Source organism: Megalobrama amblycephala, linkage group LG9, assembly GCF_018812025.1.
Source record: "Megalobrama amblycephala isolate DHTTF-2021 linkage group LG9, ASM1881202v1, whole genome shotgun sequence".
Lineage (NCBI taxonomy): Eukaryota > Metazoa > Chordata > Actinopteri > Cypriniformes > Xenocyprididae > Megalobrama > Megalobrama amblycephala.
Window position 1 is genome coordinate 18,633,584 of NC_063052.1, and position 20,142 is coordinate 18,653,725.

Consider the following 20,142-nt stretch of genomic DNA (forward strand, 5'->3'; position numbering starts at 1 on the left):
ACTATTCTTACACAAGTGCTGAGTTTGTTGCCTTTATACAAAGTGCTTCTTCATCTTGGCATCACTTTGTTCCTCAGGAGCTTTCTCAAGACTCCTTCAGCTCTCAATCTTCAGCTCCTTCCTCCAATCAGCCCATGGTGTCTGGTAAGAGTGGTCCAGAGGAGAGCATGCAGGGTCGACCTTCCAGTCTGCCTGTGAGTATTATTAATGTTTCAAACCAGAATAATGTCATGCCATGCTAGTTTTTTAAACAGTGTAAAGTTCTTAAGGGGTAAGCGCTCTTGCATTAAGTCTATGCAACTGTTTGGTTACTCAACAAAATATTTTTAGTGTATCTACCACAGCTTCCACATTGCTTTTGTGCCTTATTACCTACTTGTCCAAAATGTCTTTGTTTTTGGGATAGTGATTGGCTGGAAGACAGTAGTCATAGCCAGTACTATACAGGGATCAAATCCGTGGCTGTAAGGTAGCTTACCTGGTAACTGGCATTGAACCTTTGAGAAAGATTTGTGAGTTGTGGGTGGTAAATATCCTAAAATGTGTCCCTAAGTCATGGGTGTCCTGTCCTTCTCCAGAAGGGCCACCATCCTGCACAGTTTAGCTCTAGTCCTAATTAAACACGCCTAAACCAGCAAATCAAGGTCTTCAAGATTGCTTAAACCAGGTGTTCTCAAAGTCTACATTTAAAGGTCCAAATCTAATTTTCAACAGTTATAATAAAAGTGCCTTTTGCATTCAAAATACATTACATTAATAACAATTAATTAATAACATTAATAACATTAAAAACATTGCATTAATAATGCAAAAATGATAAAACAATTTAAGTGTAAGCATTTTTATGAACAAAACACACCAAAGGTAGGCAAAAGCTGCTTTTCCACTGTCGGGCCGGACGGTTCTCATTGTGTAACCATTCCATTCTGTGCTGATCCGGGCCAGCTGGTGCGGTTACGGTTTCATTTTCGACTGCAGGGCTGATAACGGTTGCTCTTTGGAATGTTTTACAAAAGCGTCTGTTGTTGCTTTGGTATTGCAACGGTTTACTGATGATATGAGATGTAAATAAAAAACACGTTATGGAGAATGATCAGTTATTTCTTTTAATTTTATTATTAATTTGTGTTTACATCGCTCAAATAGAGCATAGCCAGCTACAGAGAAACTGGTAGCCAGGCAACATACAAGTGACCAATCCTGAGTGGCGACGTCACTTCACGAATTCTACTAGCACGATTCTGCTTGGACAGCCGTGCCGAGAACAGTTTTTGTAATCGTGCCGTTCCGTACCAGGCTCACTTGAACGCACAACTGTTTGGCCCGACGGTGGAAAAACGACTAAATGTCTGTTTTGTTTCATAGTGGCATTTGACATTTCTACTCTTCACAACTCCAACTGTCTCATTACAAATCAAACAGAACGGCTTTGTGCTGGATTGGGGCAAAATGAACTCATACCTCTGTCCAATCATCTTTGAAAACTCTATTTTCTTCTACAACTTTTCTTTTCCTGGAAACTGACATCACCCATCCAAACGCTCACTGCGGCGAAGTGTCGTCCGATTACCCCGCCCGATTACGTCATACAATCGCTGGATGTCATGACAACAGTGTCACGCAGGTAAACTTAAAATATCTTGCCTTCGCTTTCATTTTGGAACATCTCCAAAAAGACATAAAAAAAAAAACACTAAACAAATGATTTACAAGTTTAACAAAGTTGTTTATCAAAGTAGGAAATCCACACTTTTAATCCCTTAAACACAATTAGTGCTCTTGAAGTGCGAAATGGAGGCGTGTCCGGATTGAATTCCCTCCGTGTCCGGATCCGGACCGGAGTCCGAACTTTGAGAACCCTTGGCTTAAACCCTATAGGCAGGTGCGGTGGTCAGAGCAGGTTGGAGCTAAACTCCAGGTGCAGGATCGGACACCCTTGCCCTAAGTGCCTCGGAATCGGGAAATGACCCAATGTTTTGGATTTCAACTAGGAAATGTTTAAATATCAGCTAAGGGTGAACTGCACAGCTCATAGCATAAGCACTGCCCCCCACCAGGCCACATCTGTGACATACTTGTTAATTTTGGATGGGTAGAAATTCTGACCAGTCTATGACAAAATCCTCTGGTTGTGTTCTGTACAGCCTTGCATGAAAACTATTGCAGCAGGACAGTAAGGACTGCCCGATGGGCTGAGGCCATTGTGAAAGATGCTTGGGACACTTGACAGAATTACCATTTTCCCGATCAGGCCTGTGCTGCGTCATTACGAAAGTTTATTATTTGCATATTTTTAAGTCTTGTTAATTTAAACGTTCAAGCGATTTTTAAACTATTCATGCACAAAAAGACGCAAAAGGGAACTCAATTCAGTACTTGTGTGTAGGGCTGGACGATTATTTGAAAAGTAACTGACGTAATTTTCCCATGTCGGTTATTTCGGTTTTTTAATCCTGTTAATACTTCCCCCTTAAAAGCATACTACCGCGTGTGTAGCCACGTGACTCCGCCCTGTCCAGTTAACACACGGATACGGCGCGCGAGCGGTGAGCCTTGCGTCCTCACTAAACTTTGTCAGTTGTATTCATTTTAAGGTTTGCCAGTTTGGACATTCAAGAGATTTTAGATGATTGGATGTATGTTATTTCGAGTTACCGTGCTCGCGCAGCTGCATTGTGGCACGAACACTCATAGAAACAGTAGCTGCGCGCAAAACATGAAGATCGCGTGCACAGAGAGGAACGCAGAAACTAGCTGTCAGCGCTGTCCTTTGATTTATCACTAAAGTAGCTTAGAAACTCAAAACTTATAGCATATGTTTTTCTACTTTTAAAGGAACTATTTACAACCCACAGCTTCAAAATTAATAGATAGAAATTAATAGAATTTACACATGCAATCGCTCTCATTACATACTGGTACTGTGCTACTTTATCTGATTTACAATGAGCAGAAATCTGTAAGAAATGTTATGAACCATAGATAAAATAACTGCTGATAGTGAGCTGTTATGTCAGATCACTCTTTCAATAGGAAAAAAATATCCCACCTTTATCATATTTGCAGTACAAACCTTGTCAGTGAACTATGAGGGCAAAAAAAAAAAAAAACAGACACAAAATAATCGTTCATTAATCGTAATCGAGGTTTTCATATTAGGCCATAATCGTCCAGCCCTACTTGTGTGCTGTTTCCTGTCCACGCACACACAGAGAGCCTCGTCTGGGCGTCAGAATACAAAAAGGAGTTTGTTCTTTTGTATTTTGTTGTGCTGTTGCCTGTTCATTTATTGGTTGTTAAATTTATTTATTTTTTCTTATTTTATTACTGACTATGCACTTGAACTTTATAGTGGTTTTTGCAGTGTTATCGAAATTGGAATTGAGGATTTCTATCAAATTTATTTTTTGGTGGGGCCAGTGAAAGGTTTTGCAGGGCAAGTAAAATTTGCAAGTAAAAAAAAACGTTGAGCCTTTTGCATCATTCTGTGAAAGAACTTTTGTTTCGCTCCTAAGTGTTTCACACCTAAGCGCTACTGATTTGTCTAATTTACCCAGCATAAACCTTATATCATACTACATGATGGTTACAAGGTTAATTCCAGTCCAAGATGAGCATGGACGCCAAAAAATCAGCTATACAAGATTAGCTGCTTTTGGAAATCAGGTCAGCAAAAACCTGAAGTGAATCACTATCACTGTGAAAAACATTCAGGATATGGTGCATGTGTGTGGGTTTGCTTATAGGTTAGCAGATACAAATAGCTCATTCAGAGCAACAGAGTGTCCAAAATTTCCAAATGACCTGAGACAATTAATGAGAGAGAGAGAGAGTGTGTCTAATAGAGAGATGGCAAATAACTGGAGCTCGAGGGCTTGAGAAGGTAAAAGGGGGATGAGTGAGTGAGAGAAATGAGATCGTTTCGTCTCTGCCAGTGGGGGATGCCCTCAGGATGTGATTTCCTCTTTATTTATATATTTCTCTTACGTAGCCAGTGACTGAGATTGGCCGAGATTTTATTCAATCCAAGGAATCCCCATGGTTGCCTGCAGGAAAGGCAATAATGTAGCCCTCGATTGACCCCTTCTACCACCAACATGTCCCTGCTCCCATGCTCTGCTCTCACGGTAGATTAGCCCCTACTGTTAACTTTAGCCCGACCAACACCTCCAAATCACTCCCTGACCTGCATGCGAGTTATCCAGCTGTGTAACAAAACTACTAGAAGCTTAATGGTACTACCATGCTGAGAAACAATACTGGGCATATATGTATTGTTACAGGGTTTATTTGTGTTAGGGTCTACATTTTCTACTCCTTGTAGCCTCAAAGTTTTTTTTTTTTTTTTTTTTAAAAGCCCTAGTACAAAAATATAGTGCTTCCACCACCTTGAATTATTAGGCTTTGGGATCTTTTAGATTAAGTCTTCATTTGGTTTTTGTGGACTGATTTTATGAACGTTAATGTGGATTAAAGCTGCCAACTGCAGAGACATTTTAGAGAGTGAATAGGGACAAGTTTAACTGGTTCAGCTGGTTTCCTGACAGACGTTGCTTCACACTGCAACGAATGAACAAGTCTAGCAACTGTACACTTTGTCAGCTCTCTGTGAACTGTTTGTTCTCATGCATGTTTTGTTGTCTTCACTCAAGGATATTTACAGCATTTTTTTTAAAGTTTGATTTGGTAGTGGCTGCTGTAGCCGAATTTCTAAAGGCATTTTTGTGTAAAGCGGTGAAATCATTGCACACTGTTCAAAGAATAAAAAAGTTTATTTTTTAATCTTTTAAAAAATGCATCTTGCTCCACCTACAAAACAGTTTTCTGTTTCGACTGATGTCACTGAAGCCACACACATAAATGTGAAACGTGAGTATAAGGCTACTGACAATAGTAATGCTATTCTGAAATCTTGCTAATGGGTAGAACTTCTCAATAACCTTCAAAACACTCAACCATGGTGAGTGAAGAGATATTTTGTTGCTTGGTTAGCCCTGTCCACAGTAAGGCCTCATTGATCTAAAACCTGTCAGGTTGCGTAGCATTTTTGATTTTAGTGTGTTATTTTAATTAGATTAGAATTAGATTTTTTTTTTTTTAAAGTGTTTAGATTTAATTCATTAATTGAAATACTTTTAAATCTTCCTGTGCCCCTCATAGATATTTGCTGAGGCCCCTAGTGGGCCCTGGTCCCCTGGTTGAGAACCACCATGTTAAAGGGATGTCAGTAACTTTTATTGAACTGATACAGCGCGCAACCACAGTTCACTGTGCCTTATGAATTAATGCTTTTAAAAGTCTTTCTGCTTTAAATAAGTGTGAAGCCACATTCAGTGATTGGCAATTACATTGACAACAAAAATAATTGGACTTGTGGGTTTTTGTTGGCAAGATTCTACCTTCAGACAGCTTTTCATGAGCTTGCATTTGTCTTACTTAATACCCATTTGGCATATTCCTCTGTAGACGCACTCTGGTTTACCATAATGTCTCCGTCATATGTATCCTGATACATGCCAAGATAGAGAAAGACAGAAAGCTGGAGCTGATCAGATACTGGGGAGAATCTGAATCCAAAAAACTGATTCCCCAGATTGTGTCTTCATAGGCAGAAAGACTGGGCATCTTTTGTTGTGATCCTGATTAATTAGTTTTGAATTATGTTTTTTCTTTTTCATTTCCCAAATTAATCTCAATGCAGTGTGGTTCATATCAGTCGAGGATCAAATCAAATCCTCTTCCATTTGGTTGATGATAATGGTGTTTATGTCCGCATATACGAGCGAGAGAGATCTGGCGTGGGGAGATTTCCAATAGCTTGGGATTTCAATGTGGGACGCCCTGGAAGTGATATATCCTCTCTGTGTGTGAGAGAACATGAACACTCCCTCTGGTCTTTTCTAATCTCCTCCAGTTCCTTTCTGATGGGCTTTTGTGCCCCTTCCTCAAAGTGCGGCTAATCCGAATCAGTATCCGCCTCCCCTCTGTACTTCTAAACTCTGCTGTGTCTTCAGGGGTCTGTCACCCCCGGCCCCTCATTTCCCCCACTGCCTTTATATATCTCACACTCTTCCTTTCTAAGTCAATATCCTCAGTGTCGTGTAAGTGCTCCGTTCGAATTCTCCCTTAAACTTTATCCATAATCTTTTTTGCAGTATCTTATTCTAAGATGCATAATAAGTAAATGTGCTCAGGCCTGCAGGGGAAGGTCACATGTTAGTCACACGCTCGTTAGTTTTCCCCCCTCTTCCTCCCAGTGGAAAGGTTTTATGGAGTAGTAATTCTGAATCACAGGGGCACAGCCCATTGGGAATGCGAGAGAGACGCAAAGAGAAAATGGGACTGGAATACAGTGAGATGGAGATAAAACTCATTGTGGGTATTGCCCACTAGTTCATGATGCACATTACAATATCATAATCACTACTTGTATGCAATCTAATATGTATTTAAAAAAAATGCTTGATGGGTATATATCTTGTAGGTTTGCAGCTGGGGTTTAGAATTAAGGATTTGCTCTTATTCAGAACTAGTTCCTTTTATTTATTTATTTATTTATTTATTTTTTTTTATAAAGTTGAATTATATAGGAAACACTGATAGGGATGAAAGCAAATGGATATTTATGGAGAAAGAGGGCGTCAGGTTGGATTGAGGTAGGAGATTGAGAATGAAAATAGAAATGGAAGTAAATAGAGGAAAAGTGTGTTGGAAAGAGAGCAGGCAAGTTAGACACTGAGCCATGTTCACACAGGAACCCCAGTGGCTGACATCATTTTAAGACCACCCGCATTTTTCCCCCAGCACTCCCATCCTGACAGACCACCAGTGCCAAGTGCTCCAGTACTGTCTGTGGCTCTTTCCATCCATCTTTCCTCTCTTTCTGTCCTGTTCCTTTTCACTTAGTTTCCCATCTAACAGTTTTGTCTTTGTTGAAGTTTCCTTTTTTTTTCTTACTCTCTCATTGTTGTGCTGTCTGGTTGCGGAGTGGTGTATTTATGGCCCTCTTTTTACTCTTTTATTTTGTCGTATTCTGTAGCTTTTATATTTATTATTAGCATGACTATTGCTCTTGCTCATACATAGTTAGTGATTTCAACAGTCATTGCTCAACCCTCCATTGTTTGTGGTATGAACATGTCAAAAAATGTGGCTTGAGAAGCGGAGTGATAATACTTTACCAAATTATCAGAATAATCAGATAAGATTTTTGCCTGGTGGAGATAAAAGGAATGTTATGGAAGCCCGTTTCCACCACGTAATTAGAAAATAAGATGATAGCAACTTTTAATCTCATAATTCTACATTTATTTCTCCAAATTCCAAGTTTATATCTTGTAATTTTTAGTTAACATCTTGCAGTTCTGACTATTTTTTCCCCCTCAAATTTGCAATTCTGAGAAACATGCCAGAATTGAGAGAGAAATTCATAATTGTGATAAATCCTATTTTTCTCAGAATTGCAAGTTTATTACACAATTATGGATTTATCATAATTTTTGACTTTTATATACTTTGAGTTAAACTGCAACTTTATCTCAATTTTCCCATTTTTGATGTCATGGGGAAAAACTGACTTTACATTGGGGTAATTATCACAATAGCTTGCATCTGTGGTTCTCAAACTTTTTTTGGTCATGCCCCCTTTAAAAATCTGGTGCCCCCCCGCCCCCCACACCTCTGACTACCAAATCATTTTACTAAAAACTCTGAAAACATGCAATGAGAAACACCTGCAATAGTTTCACTTGGAGTTTGTAATGTCACTGAATCATTAAAAAAAATAAGTTGAAGAATGATTCAGTGGAATTGGAAAATGCAGTTCGGTGTCACTTTATAAATGCACTTTGAACAATATATAATCAAATGATTATCTTATAATAAAAGGGAACTTAATTTGGAACGGACAAGCTCTTTGAAAGGTGGCTTTATGTGTGCGTGCTGTGGGTATGAGTTCAAAGAATACCGTCTCTCAAAGAGAGAAAACTACAGCGTGATATAAAATTGCTTGCATGTTTAAACTGCCAAGACTTAAAAAGACGTAGACAAGTGACATTTCCATCAGCTGTTCCGAAACACAAGCGAAAGTGTTGTATCACAGCGTACAGCTCACTTGTAGTGCAGATGCAATGCCATTTGAAGCCAGAAGCCATTTGCTCATTTTGAGTGAGGGGAGGCGCGGCACTGCTGATTCACTGCTGATGATCTGTGTTGATTAATTTTAGGGATGTCCAGATCCGATCACGTGGTTTCAGACTCGATCGGAATCGGACGTTACCTCCCGATCAGGACTCGGATATATATGTATTAGGGGTGCAACGGTTCTCAGTAAAAAATCGAACCCTACGGTTCTCCACTTACGGTTTGGTACGTACTTGCACATCGGTCCATCTCGAATGACGACGCATCTATTGGTTAATATGGTTTGTTTAAAATAGCAACGTGGAAAACAGACAGACAGAGTTCAAATAATGTATGTTTCAGTCGATGGATGCGCAAAACGTTACAACAACGATAATCAGAAAGCGTGGACAAAACAGTCACTCTTTGTAAACTGTTAACTGCGAGTGCCGTATGCTCTAATGTCCAGTCATTTACGCCGTCATCACCCGGGTGTTGATACAGGTGAGACCTGAACAGCACACGTTACTGTCTGTGTTTAAACTAACTCATTTAAGCCTTGCTGATTTAAACCTTCAAGAACAAGACGCGAAAGAGAACTCGCACGCGCTGTGAGAAGATTTGTGTGCACTCATCCGAAGCGCGCACGTTTATTTCAGTCAGCGCGCAAATACTGAGTTCTCTTTCAAGTCTTGCGCTTCAGCGGACAAATTCATACAAAAATTATGTCAACATGCCCGTCTTAGCGAGTATCCTAGCAAACATAGTCGGTTATGTCTTAAGTGAACGTATATTAGTCGAGAAAGACAGCGCATGTGTAACAGTATATGTACTGGATCGTGCATGTCTTATAGGGAAAAAAAACTATTCCTGCTGCCTGTTTTTAATGTTAAATCAAACAACAAATAACAAAGAAATCACTCACTGCTCTTGACTGAATAGTTTTTGTAACTTCAATAATGATTAATCTTTATTTATTTTATACAGTAAAGATAATATGCAGTGATATTTTATATTTGATTACTTTATCCATTTTCTGTACGTGAAAACGATTGTTAGATTCCTGAAAAACCTGAAAAGCACTGTTCCTGGATCTGTTTTTTTCGCTCTTCTTTATTCTTTTTCATGTATTATAGAAGTATCGGATCGGGACTCGGTATCGGTAGATACTCAAAATCAAATGACTCGGACTCAGACTCGAGGGCAAAAAATCCTGATCGGGACATCCCTAATTTACTAATAAATGTTTGCGGTAATATCCTGCATTATAAACGCTAAACCTGCGGGAATGAATAAAATTATGCGCAATACTTGCAATCCTGCTCCGAAATTCATACCTTATGTGATATTGATTTAATACCGATACTACGGTATTAGATTGTGGTAGCGTACCAAAGCCAAAATTGTGGTATCGAGCCAACCCTAGTGCACACTTTGGGTATGAGCGCGAAACCAGTGCAAATGCATAAAATTATGCAATCCTGCGGTGAAATTCAGGCCCTCTTCAACCAGAGCTAATGAAACGGGCGAGTGAGAGGAGGCAGGTCTGCGTCAAATCGCTGTTGGAGAGAAGACCGCGCAGCTGGTATCGGTGTATCGATACTGCAGAAAATGAGTATTGGAATGTATTAAAAAAAAAAAAAAAAAAAATTTTTTTTGACATCACTAGTAGGTGTATTGAAAGAGGGACTCAAGCTATATCATGGGACCAAATAAGGTTTCATAGGTTTGGAGATACACTTTTGACCATGTGATAAACAAACCTTGGCACTTACATAGTAACTCATTGGCAATTACCTACAACACCCTCGAAATGTGGTGGTGTTTTGCACTTTGACATGCACTACTGCAGTGTTTATCACTGAATACCAGGTTGAAGCATTTAACTTTTAAAATGTATAAAAATGTCGGAAAACGCAGACATTTTCTCTTCTTCAGAAAATGTAATCTAGTTTATAAGTATATTATTCTTCTGCTTTCTTGTAGAATAACACTGTCCTTCAACTTTTCATTGCTCTATCTGTGATCTGAATGTTGTTCAGAAGGCAGTGGTTCAGCGCAGCTCTCGGCCTGTTTTGCGCGGCTGTGCCGTTGCAGTATTCAGAGTCTGGGGCGTGTTTCCTGTTGCTATTCTGGGTCTTCCTGTGTGCGCGTGGCTTATTCATGTTCAGGGGCTTGAGGTTGCTCTTGTTCATGTGCTCTCTGTTGCACAGTTTTTCCCTCGTCCTGTGTGTTAGTTTAATTAACAGAATCAAGCAGGATTCAAGAAAAGCTGCAGTATTAGTTTGCATTTTATGCTTTCCCAATAATTTTTTTTTCTAAAAGGATTTGTGTATCAAATACATTTCACTTGTGTTTTTTTTTTTTTGTTTTTTTTGTTTTTTTTGTCATATCGTGTTCTCCTTCCTCCCTTCGTTGTCTGTCTCTCGCATGCTTGTTCACACACCCACTCTCAGCCCTCCAGCCCCCCCACCCCACCCCCTCTCTCTCTCTCTCGGCGCTCCTGCTCGGCTGACGGCAGCACAAAGGCCGTGTCTCACTGCAGCACTCTCTCTCTCTTTCCCTCTACTGCCTCTCCCATTATTTCTGTTTTTCCTCATCTTTCCTCTTCCATAGGCTACTTTTGAATTGCATCAATACAGTGTTTTTATTCAAGGGTTTTTTTTTTTTCTTGTTGGTTTGTAGATGGGATTTAGAATTAAGAACTGGTTCTTATTTAGAACTAGTTCCTTTTTTTTTTTCTCTCAAATAAAAAAGACAGTGTCATCAATTATATTCACAATGTTTAGTTCCATTAGTGGTTCTTAAACGTCAACCTCCATCCCCAGGGCTGGGTGGTGTGGCAATATGTTCCGTGTGATGGTAGAGATGTCAACCGGAGGATTCTGTTATACTGTTTATACCTTTGTATATCTGTGGTGTAATTTAAGTCAAGTGGCAAGCAGAAAACTGTAGTGTGAAGCAGATGGATGCTTCCAATGTAGATTTTGATTATAATGAAAGTGCGGTTTTGTGTAGGGATTTCAACTGGTTTGCACACATTTATTTATATAAACAATTTTGAAATGTGGCTTATGCAATCCTATTTCTAAAGTTCTGCTGATTTTAGTCTGTTTTTAACTCGTAATGCAGGATGCACCCGTTCACAATACGTCACATTAATGAAAATAATAAAGGTGCATTGTCTATTGTCATTAGTGTAGCGATGTAGGAAGTGTCATTCACACAGAAGTCACTTTGAAACCAACCACGTTTCTGTTGGTCAACATGGCAAATCTTTGACCAATTGAACTCTATTGTGAAATCTGTGTTGGGAAATCTTTTGCCGTAACACGAAATTCCTGGTTCTGTGGATTCTTATCAAAAAATACTTAAATAACTGTTCAGATATAAATTTGCAACTGCGATATGTTTTTCCTTAGAAAAATGCAGACGGGACATCTCACTAAAATACTTGTAAGCCGTACTTATATTGAACCATTTCCTGTACTGCTATTCAGGCATGTTTGCCCTTTCTCAAAAGTACTAAAAGAATTGTTACAGAATATCATTAAGTGTAAATGGAACTAGAATCTCATTAAATTGCTTACGATTCCTATCCCTATTTGCAGATCTCAGTTCTCTCGTCTCATGCTTGGCCTACAGCTCCAGCAGTTTTTCTGTGCTGTATCCATGTCTCAGGCCCTGTGCTCTGCTCAGCTCTGACTCTGGGGCCGCTGTGCTGTGGGAGGGGCGTTGCTCTGGAGAAGAGGAGGCAGACAGGCTGTTTTTTTCCTCTGTCAGGCACCCAGCCCCCCAGTATCCTCCCTTCTCTCTCCCTCTGTTTTCACCCAGACTGGGCGGCTGCCTCCCTAACAGAAGCATCTGTGGTTCCCGCTACTATTGTGACCCACACAATAGACCCCCTAATGCACTCATACAGAGAACCCCTCCCCAACACCATCAAACATGAGAGAGAGAGAGAGAGAGAGACGATGGATCAGTCCAGATGCCTGTGAATAGATGTTTTTATTTGCAGCTCTGACGGTGGTGCCCATATGATGTGATACATTTGGCTTACAAAATTATTCAGTGCGTCACTGAAGGATATTTTTACTCATGGAAACCCTTAGTTGTTATAGTGTTTTGAACATATTTATCTGGTGTAGTTAATAACCAAAATTTATGAGAAATGCCAAAAGACATTGAGAGTATTTATCAGACTTTGGCTGTGTCCGAAAGCTTAAAAATGTTGCCTTCGGAGGAAGGTAGGAAGGCATCAAGTCACGTCTGAATCCAGTGTTAGCTTCACTTCCTATCCCCTGAAATACCTTCATCTGAACGATTTTTGAAGGCAATATAGATGTATTCTTTGCTGCCTATATCCCACAATCCTGTGCATTACATTCTGTAACAATTGAGCTGAAAAACAAAGATGGCATCTGAAAGTTGCGGTTGGTGTGTAAATATACATTTTTGACCAACATTTTCCACTTTTGATGTCATTTTAGTGAGAAATTAAGGTTGTACTAATTAAATATTTGCTTGGTTATCACCAAAACACACTCTATTTTGCTGTAGATCATTAAACCATTACACTGTCTCAGAAGTCGGTCTGAATCGGTTTCGTAAAATACCTTCATGCTCAAATGCTGCCTGCAAAGTCAATCCCTGATAGAGCAGCGAGGCAACAAGTCAGCTGCCTAAGTTTTCGGATGCAGCCCTTGACTCGGTGGCTCCAGCTTTGATTGGTTTACTGGTAAATCCAATCACAGACATTCAATCACTCTTAGAGAGAGTGACCATGGCATATAGCGCAACAGTCAGGTTCCGGAAAAATCCCATTCATTTTCCCCATGGATAAATTGAGTTGTAGTGATTAATGTGTAAGAGGTTTAAAGACACGCCAGGAGCTCTGAGGTTAAGTGATGATGTATGTTTCTGTAAAAGCATATAGTCAGTGTGATTTTCAACTTGCTGATATTTATTTATTTATTTATTTATTTTTTAATTTAAACTGCTTAATTGCAGGATTTTCAGTGTAGAACTCCATTACCCATAATATTCAAGAGAGATCCACCAATCAGACCAATCAAGTCACCGTTACCATGGAAACACTGCGCCAAAAGTAGCAGTTCTATGAAACATTGAAAACTAATGGTGTAAACGTGTCAGTCTCCCTACATAGTGGAACAATGTTGGTATATTGTTAAAAATATTACAGCAAACTTGAACTTTTAATTTTGAATATATTTCGGTACTTTGTTGTCCTCTTGGATTAAATCATGTTAATCAATTGCATTGTTTTGTGGGATGGGTACTTTATTCCCTTATAAAATAAATTGAGGTTCTCAACTTTCAGTTAGGGCTGTAAGAAGGCTGCAACAATAAAACGAAAAAATCGATAAACATCAATAATGAAAATAATTGACAATGAATTAGATTTGAAGTGTAATATTTTAAATAATAAGATACAGAAAGAAAAAGATGGATTTTAACTTAATCAAAAAAAAAAAAAAATCAACAGATTAATCAATTATCAGAATAATGGTTAGTTACAGCCTAACTTTGAATCAAATGCTGTGATGTTTATCTCAGAGCTGGTTGGTTTGGTTCATGGCTTATACTCTTCATTCATGAATTTAATTCCTGTGGAGTTTGTATCTAAGACTGGAAAAGTAAGCAGTCATTTGCCCTCTGTTGCTTTCATCAACCACAGTTCATCAGCAACACCTGTAACCACTTGCATGCGTGTGGTACCAAAGCAGAAATGATCAACGACAGTGCCTGTCTTCATGTGCGAACAGTTTCAATCACATTAATATTCATATATTCCAAGCCCCTGTTTTATTAACATTCTGGGTATGTGCAGACAGTTCAGAAGTGTTTAGGTTGGGGTGGGCACAAATGCTCAGAAGTGACCGCAATGAAAATGTATTATTCTGTTACTTGATGTGTTTTATTACTTAAAAACATTTCACACCGATTGAAATTCAGTAACAACTATGCACAGACATGCCAATACGGGGCTTAATTTTTTAATTTTTATTTTATTTTTATTTATCAGAGCAATTTTGCATCAGCACTGTTCATGGTGACTTTCAGTCTATGGCAGCTCTCCAGAGTGGATTAGGGGGCGTTCACACCAGACACATTGCCAAGACCGCTGGGGTCTTGAAGTGGTTTATATAGAAAGCATTATTTAATAGGAGTATTTCTAACTTGGCTGAAGATGCTGAAAAAACAATGAGATGCAATGCAACAGCCAGTTTATCTTCTTTGAGTATTTGAGAAGAGAAAATTGCCCTTGGAAAGATCCATACTTTAGGGTGACACAAGGATATGACCCTAGAGTGTGAAGAGTGAGTTATCAGCTATTACCAGCAAAGCTCAATAAATAAAACAAAATCACTTATTTTATTTTCAGTTCCTTTCTGAGCTAGTGCAACTTACTCTTTTTACAGTGTGAATGGAAGGGCTGCACAATAAATCAAAAATAAATCGCAATATGGCTGCTTTTTAATTAAACATATTCTCTGCATGTTTTAGAGCAAAGCACAGCACTACCTTTTAAGCGGCTCATGATCTGATGTTTTCAGTATATCAGTTTGGCTCTGTTTGCAGCTGCATGTACTCTGAGTTTGGGTCGGTTATTACGTGCATTTAGGAACGAAGTATGCGGCAGCCATCTTTCCATATTTTTAATGAGAAGCGCTAATAAACCAGCTGTTGTCAACAAAAGACATTTTTAAAAATTACCTCAAGCTTTACTCACCCTCAAGCCATCCTAGGTTTACATGACCTTCTTTTTCTGATGAACACAATCTGAGGTATATTAATAAATATCCTGACGTATACAGGCTTTATAATGGCAGTGAACGATACCAACGAGTTTGAAGCTGAAGAAAGTGCATCCATCCATCATAAACATACTCCACACGGCTCCGGGGGATTAATAAAGGCCGTTTGTGTAAGGAAAATATCCATATTTAATAAGTTATAAAGTAAAATATTTAGCTTACGCCAGACCGCCTTCCGTATTCACCTAACGAAGAAAGCTAGATATAATAGAGCTAACACTTTAAGGGCTGCTTGCAGTAGCCTGCCAAAATTAAAAGCAAATGTTTGATTTAATGTTAACATTTTGTGCCATCAGTATTAATATTGTAATTTTGCAGTTGTACTGTAAAATTAATTATGAAATTCAGATTTTTTTACAGTGAAATATGACAATAGTAGTTTCTTTTTGTTAATATTTGTATTTAATTTATTATTTCTTAAATGCTACCTTTTTTTTTTTACAGTGTAATTTTTACAAGATAATATATTAACCTTATTATTATTATTATTATTATTATTATTATTATTATTATTATTATTTAACTTGATATAATTTGTTATATATAGTAATCAAAGGAAAAATTGCGCTACCCTGCAAAAAAAGCACAGCAAATCTGGAAGAGTTTTTTTTAGTATCATATTTTAAATAGCAAATTTCGCCAAATTGCGCAGCCCTGGTGAGTGGTGCTTGCTCATGCAGACGTCACAGCCATGATGGTTGCCAGCACATTGCTAGATGGTTGCTAGTGTGGTGTGGATGGTTGCTAGGCTGTTCTGGGTAGTTTTTCGGTTCTTGCTTACTGACACAAGTCAAAAGAGCTCACCAATAAATCTGTTTGGTATTCTCGTCTCTGGCTAGTCATTGAATATCACATCCTTTATGCGCATCCCTAACCCTAATATGAGCAATAGTAGCAGTGATGCTTGCCTGTGCGAGAAGAGTATCTGTGTATGTGCTGAGAGTGAAGCAGTAATGGCCGCTGGTGGAGGCAGGGCCCTCTCTCTCTCCCCCATCACTCTCACAGTCAGTGGGCTGGTAGCGCCCCCTCATGGCTGACATCTGTACAGACACAGCACACTATACTTGGGTTCTCCCTAGCTAGGGAAGAGACGTTTGTTCCCCAAATCCTGCTGTGATTTGGTGTAAGGAGCAAAAATTTGTGTTAATCTTACAACAAGCTGTACGTTCGTGTATTTGTATGCATGCATGTCTGGCCTGGTGTGTTTGGGTTTGCTTTAACTTGACGTCTGCGAGATGCGTTGCTCATCCAGATACGGTGATGCTGTGTAGTGTTAGTTGACAGCAAGTGAACGGTGAAGGCCTGTGTGTGTGTGTGACTGCACTGTGACCTCAGCGGCAGAGAATGGGAGCGGAGGGGGAGGGGGGGCTCTACTTTGCACTAATGTGTCAAGCACGTGGAGACAGTTGCTATGGCAACCTCACAGATGCAGCTGCGTGTGTGCTTTTTTTTTTCTTTTTTTTTTTTTTTTCTCTCCTCCTGTCCCTGTCTCCTCCCTCCCTCTCTGCCTTTCCTCATTCTACCGTTTTGGCAACAGATGAATGGGCGAGTGTGTGTGTGTGTGTGTGTGTGTGTGTGTGAGTGAACAGGAAAAGGAGAGGGAGTGGATCAGCATCCAGAGCCAGCAAGGGTCAGACTAAGTCTGTAGGTGCGTCCCAATTTGCAAACTTGTGCACTATTCTGTGCCATTTTGTAGTAAATAGTAAGAATAGTGTACACACTGAAAATAACAAAAAGAACAAATGCAATTGAAATAGCTGGATGATGCACTCATTTAAACAAAAAAATGAAGTGTGGAACATTGGACATGCACTCAACTGTCGCAGCTTTTCTTTGCATAGCAGAGGTGGAGGGGCTTTCAGACTCCAATACTGGATGACAGAATAACCTTCTAAAATTCACACACGAGATGGTTGAGTACCTAGAGCATAGTATAAGTGCATAGAGTAGAGCACGTCATTTGGGACACAACTTGCGACTGCATTCTGAACCATACATCCCCTGTGCACGCTGTCTTACCTCTGACAGGATTTTCCTTCACCTCATTGGGACTGGCGTTAATAAAACATCACAAACAGCATTTGCCACATCATAATGTTTCTTTTCAGTTAATAAACTTGAGTATTTCACTGTGGTGTCTGTAAAACATGGCTGCCTTAGTGACTCTGTTGATATTCATCACACAACTCTTTTATGCTAAATATATTTGAGAGTTTTTTTGAGATTTATTTTCTAAGTCTTATCACTAAAGTGTTTTTAAATAAAAGCTTTGATGTAAAAAAAAAAAAAAAAAAAGGCAACAAAGCATGTAAAAATAATTCTAGCGAATTAAAAAAGCATAAAAAGTTTTAAACTGTCTGAAAAAAACATTGCTACTTTAGTGTAGCTTAGAACTAGTACTGCAGCTTAGTAATTTTGTGTAGTTTAGTTGCACCTTTTTATTTATAACAGCAGTAATATTACAAATAAAATCTCTTATAGTATTCATAGAGACATTTAGTGCCTTTTTTTATTTTTATTTTTATTTTTTTTATTTTAGGATGATCCTTTTACTATGAGATATTTGTGCTATCAGTGACTTACTCTCAACTTGCTCCACACACGTACAGCAGAGAAAATGTTAGAGACAGAGGTTGTTATCTCTAATCTCTATCTTCTGTTGAAAAATAAGTTAAAATTTGCAGTAGGCAAAGGGAATACTTTGGATTAGGGATACACTGATAGGATTTTTTGGGGCTGATACTGATTTTAACAAACAATTATTGGGCAATACCGATATTTGTCACTTCCTGTGTTTTGAAAATTTGTCATCAAAATTGATTGTGATCATGTTTTCAAATCAGCAAACAATCAGCATAAAATCAGTATTATACTAGCAGGTTTATTGCTGCATCATCTAATAATTTCTAATGAACATCGATTGGATCCATTTAACATTCTTTAACATATAATTCGCTGTATGTTGATGATAATGCAATGGAGAGAGAGATTTTAATGTGCACTTCTTGTTTAGCTCTCTTTTTTTTCTTTTTTTTTATGGGAGTGAAAACAGACGCAAATATATGCGCAAATTACTTCCGCGTTCCGTAAACCATAGTACTTTGCTTCCGGTTCTAGACTGTACGCTCTAGTTTACGCTGACATTGCACTGTTTTATACACAAAGCCTTCAGGAGCTACCAAAAATGAGAATATCCGACGTCCAAAATGGACAAGGGTTTCAAGTTATATGCTTCCAAAATAGGCACAGCCTCCTCTTTTAAGAATCGTCGCCCTCCTGGAAATTTATGCTTGAATTCAACTGCCACGACATCATGCATTGAGGTACACAGCAGAAATCACTGTTAGGATTTTCCCTCCTATGATACTTTATGGCTTTTGACAAAGGCATTTCTTCTCACATACATTCAGATGTTAAAATAAAAAAGAACACAACACTAACAATAATACAAATAACAATAACAAACGTCCTAACCATCACAAGCTAATGTAAGAAGCGGCAAGCGAAAGTGATTATATAACTTTATAAAATATCAGCAAAGTTTTGGTCATTATTCAGATGGGGTCCGCTACACTTATGAAAGTTGCAAAAGTTCCTTAGTCAAGAATAGTGTGCGATCTTTTGTTATTTGATTAGCATTAAAGTGCAGACAGCAGTGTTAAGATTACGCAACAGTCATAATACATCTCAGTGCCTTCAAGCAGTTAATTAATAAACTATCGGTTTGTTATATCGGCATTTTTCCTGCTAAAGCAGATATGCCGATGGTTGTAAATTGAGCAAAAATTGGCTGATACATCGGTGCATCGCTACTTTGGATATAGAAAAAACAAACGCGTGTTTGTACTTGAGGATAGATATGAAATTTTTAAAAAATGTGACCGCAAAGTGGCTGCAAAAGGAGGAAACACATTGAATGTGTTCGCCTATATTTGAGTAGCCCAGTGGAGTGTAAAAACCATTCTGTGTGATCCAGTCCTAACAGGCTTTCACATCAAGCTTGCGCAGAAATGTGCGCCTCGTTGCTAGGAGATGAGTGACAAATATAAACAAAAGCTGTCTCATTTCGAAGGCTTTGTCTTCCGGAAGTCGCATTTGTCCACCGCATTCATCATTGAGGCTGTTTAATTTCGGTAAATGGACCACTACATTCCAAAGTCATAAACAAATTACAACAATTTAAGCTTCACTAGGAATAAGTCAATTTTTATAATGGTTACTTTTCTGAAATAATACATCCTTTATGACATGTGGCCGACAAATGTGACCTCCAGAGGACACAGCCTTCAAAATGAGACACCGCTATTGTCTGATGTCCATCATTTTCTTTGAAATCTGTCAACTTTGACTAGCCAAAATCATTAACTCCTCTAGACTGCAAACCAGGACACACATCATGTAGTGTATTCCAACTTTAAGATTTTTTTTTTTTTTTTAAGTTTGTTTTGAAACCCAACCAGAGAGTGAACTAAAGAAGAAACAAGCAGAGGTGAAGCCTGGAGGGTCAGTCTGTGAATGCATACTGCAATATGATGTATTGCTCTGTTCAGACAGTGTAACATGTTGCTCAGTGCTGCTTTCATGCCCTGAACTGAGATGCTACTCTTGACCTCTGGGTCATCAGGAGAGCCCAGTCTGACCTCTCATGACTCCCTGACATTTAGAGATCACAGGGTCAGACAAGTTCATGTGACTCTCCTGTCGGGACAGAATGGGTTAAGAAACCCTCAGCCGTCAGTCAGATGACTGGTCTTATGATAGCAGAGTGTTCCTGTGCGAAGCCACAGTAAAAGAGTGTGATAGAACTGTCTGGATTTGAAGAGATTTTATTTCATTTATCAGTGAAATTCTCTCACTATGTTTTGTGTTTAATTGGATATCTCAGTTTCTCCCAGTTTGTTTGAACTTGAGATATTAAATAAGCTCACAATAATCTAGCATTCTAGCCCTTAAATTTTGAAGGGTAACTTTGTAACAGTACAGTGCTGGTTGAAAATGGGCAATGTCTGTAATATATGTAAATGAAATATGTGCTCTTTCTTAATATTATTTGCACCCACATATATTTGTTGGCAAAAGTCTGACTGTTGGCAACAGTTTTTTTTTTTTTTTTTTTTTTTTTTTTTTTTTGCAATTTAATTTCTGATTTTCAGGGGGAAAAAAGCGTGCATAAAAGCGTGCA

General features: G+C 38.7%; 1 protein-coding gene across 3 annotated transcripts in view; it reads left to right on the forward strand.

Moving 5' to 3' along the window:
* Nucleotides 1-20,142, forward strand: part of arid1ab (AT rich interactive domain 1Ab (SWI-like)) — an 81,050-nt gene that overhangs the window by 31,501 nt on the left and 29,407 nt on the right. For 2 of the 3 annotated variants that reach the window (XM_048201994.1, XM_048201993.1), the window contains exon 4: nucleotides 78-194. The exons of the other annotated variant lie outside the window; for it this stretch is intronic. In XM_048201994.1, coding sequence (XP_048057951.1) covers nucleotides 78-194 — 117 coding nt within the window. The remainder of the gene's footprint in view (nucleotides 1-77; nucleotides 195-20,142) is intronic. 3 annotated transcript variants of the gene reach the window in all.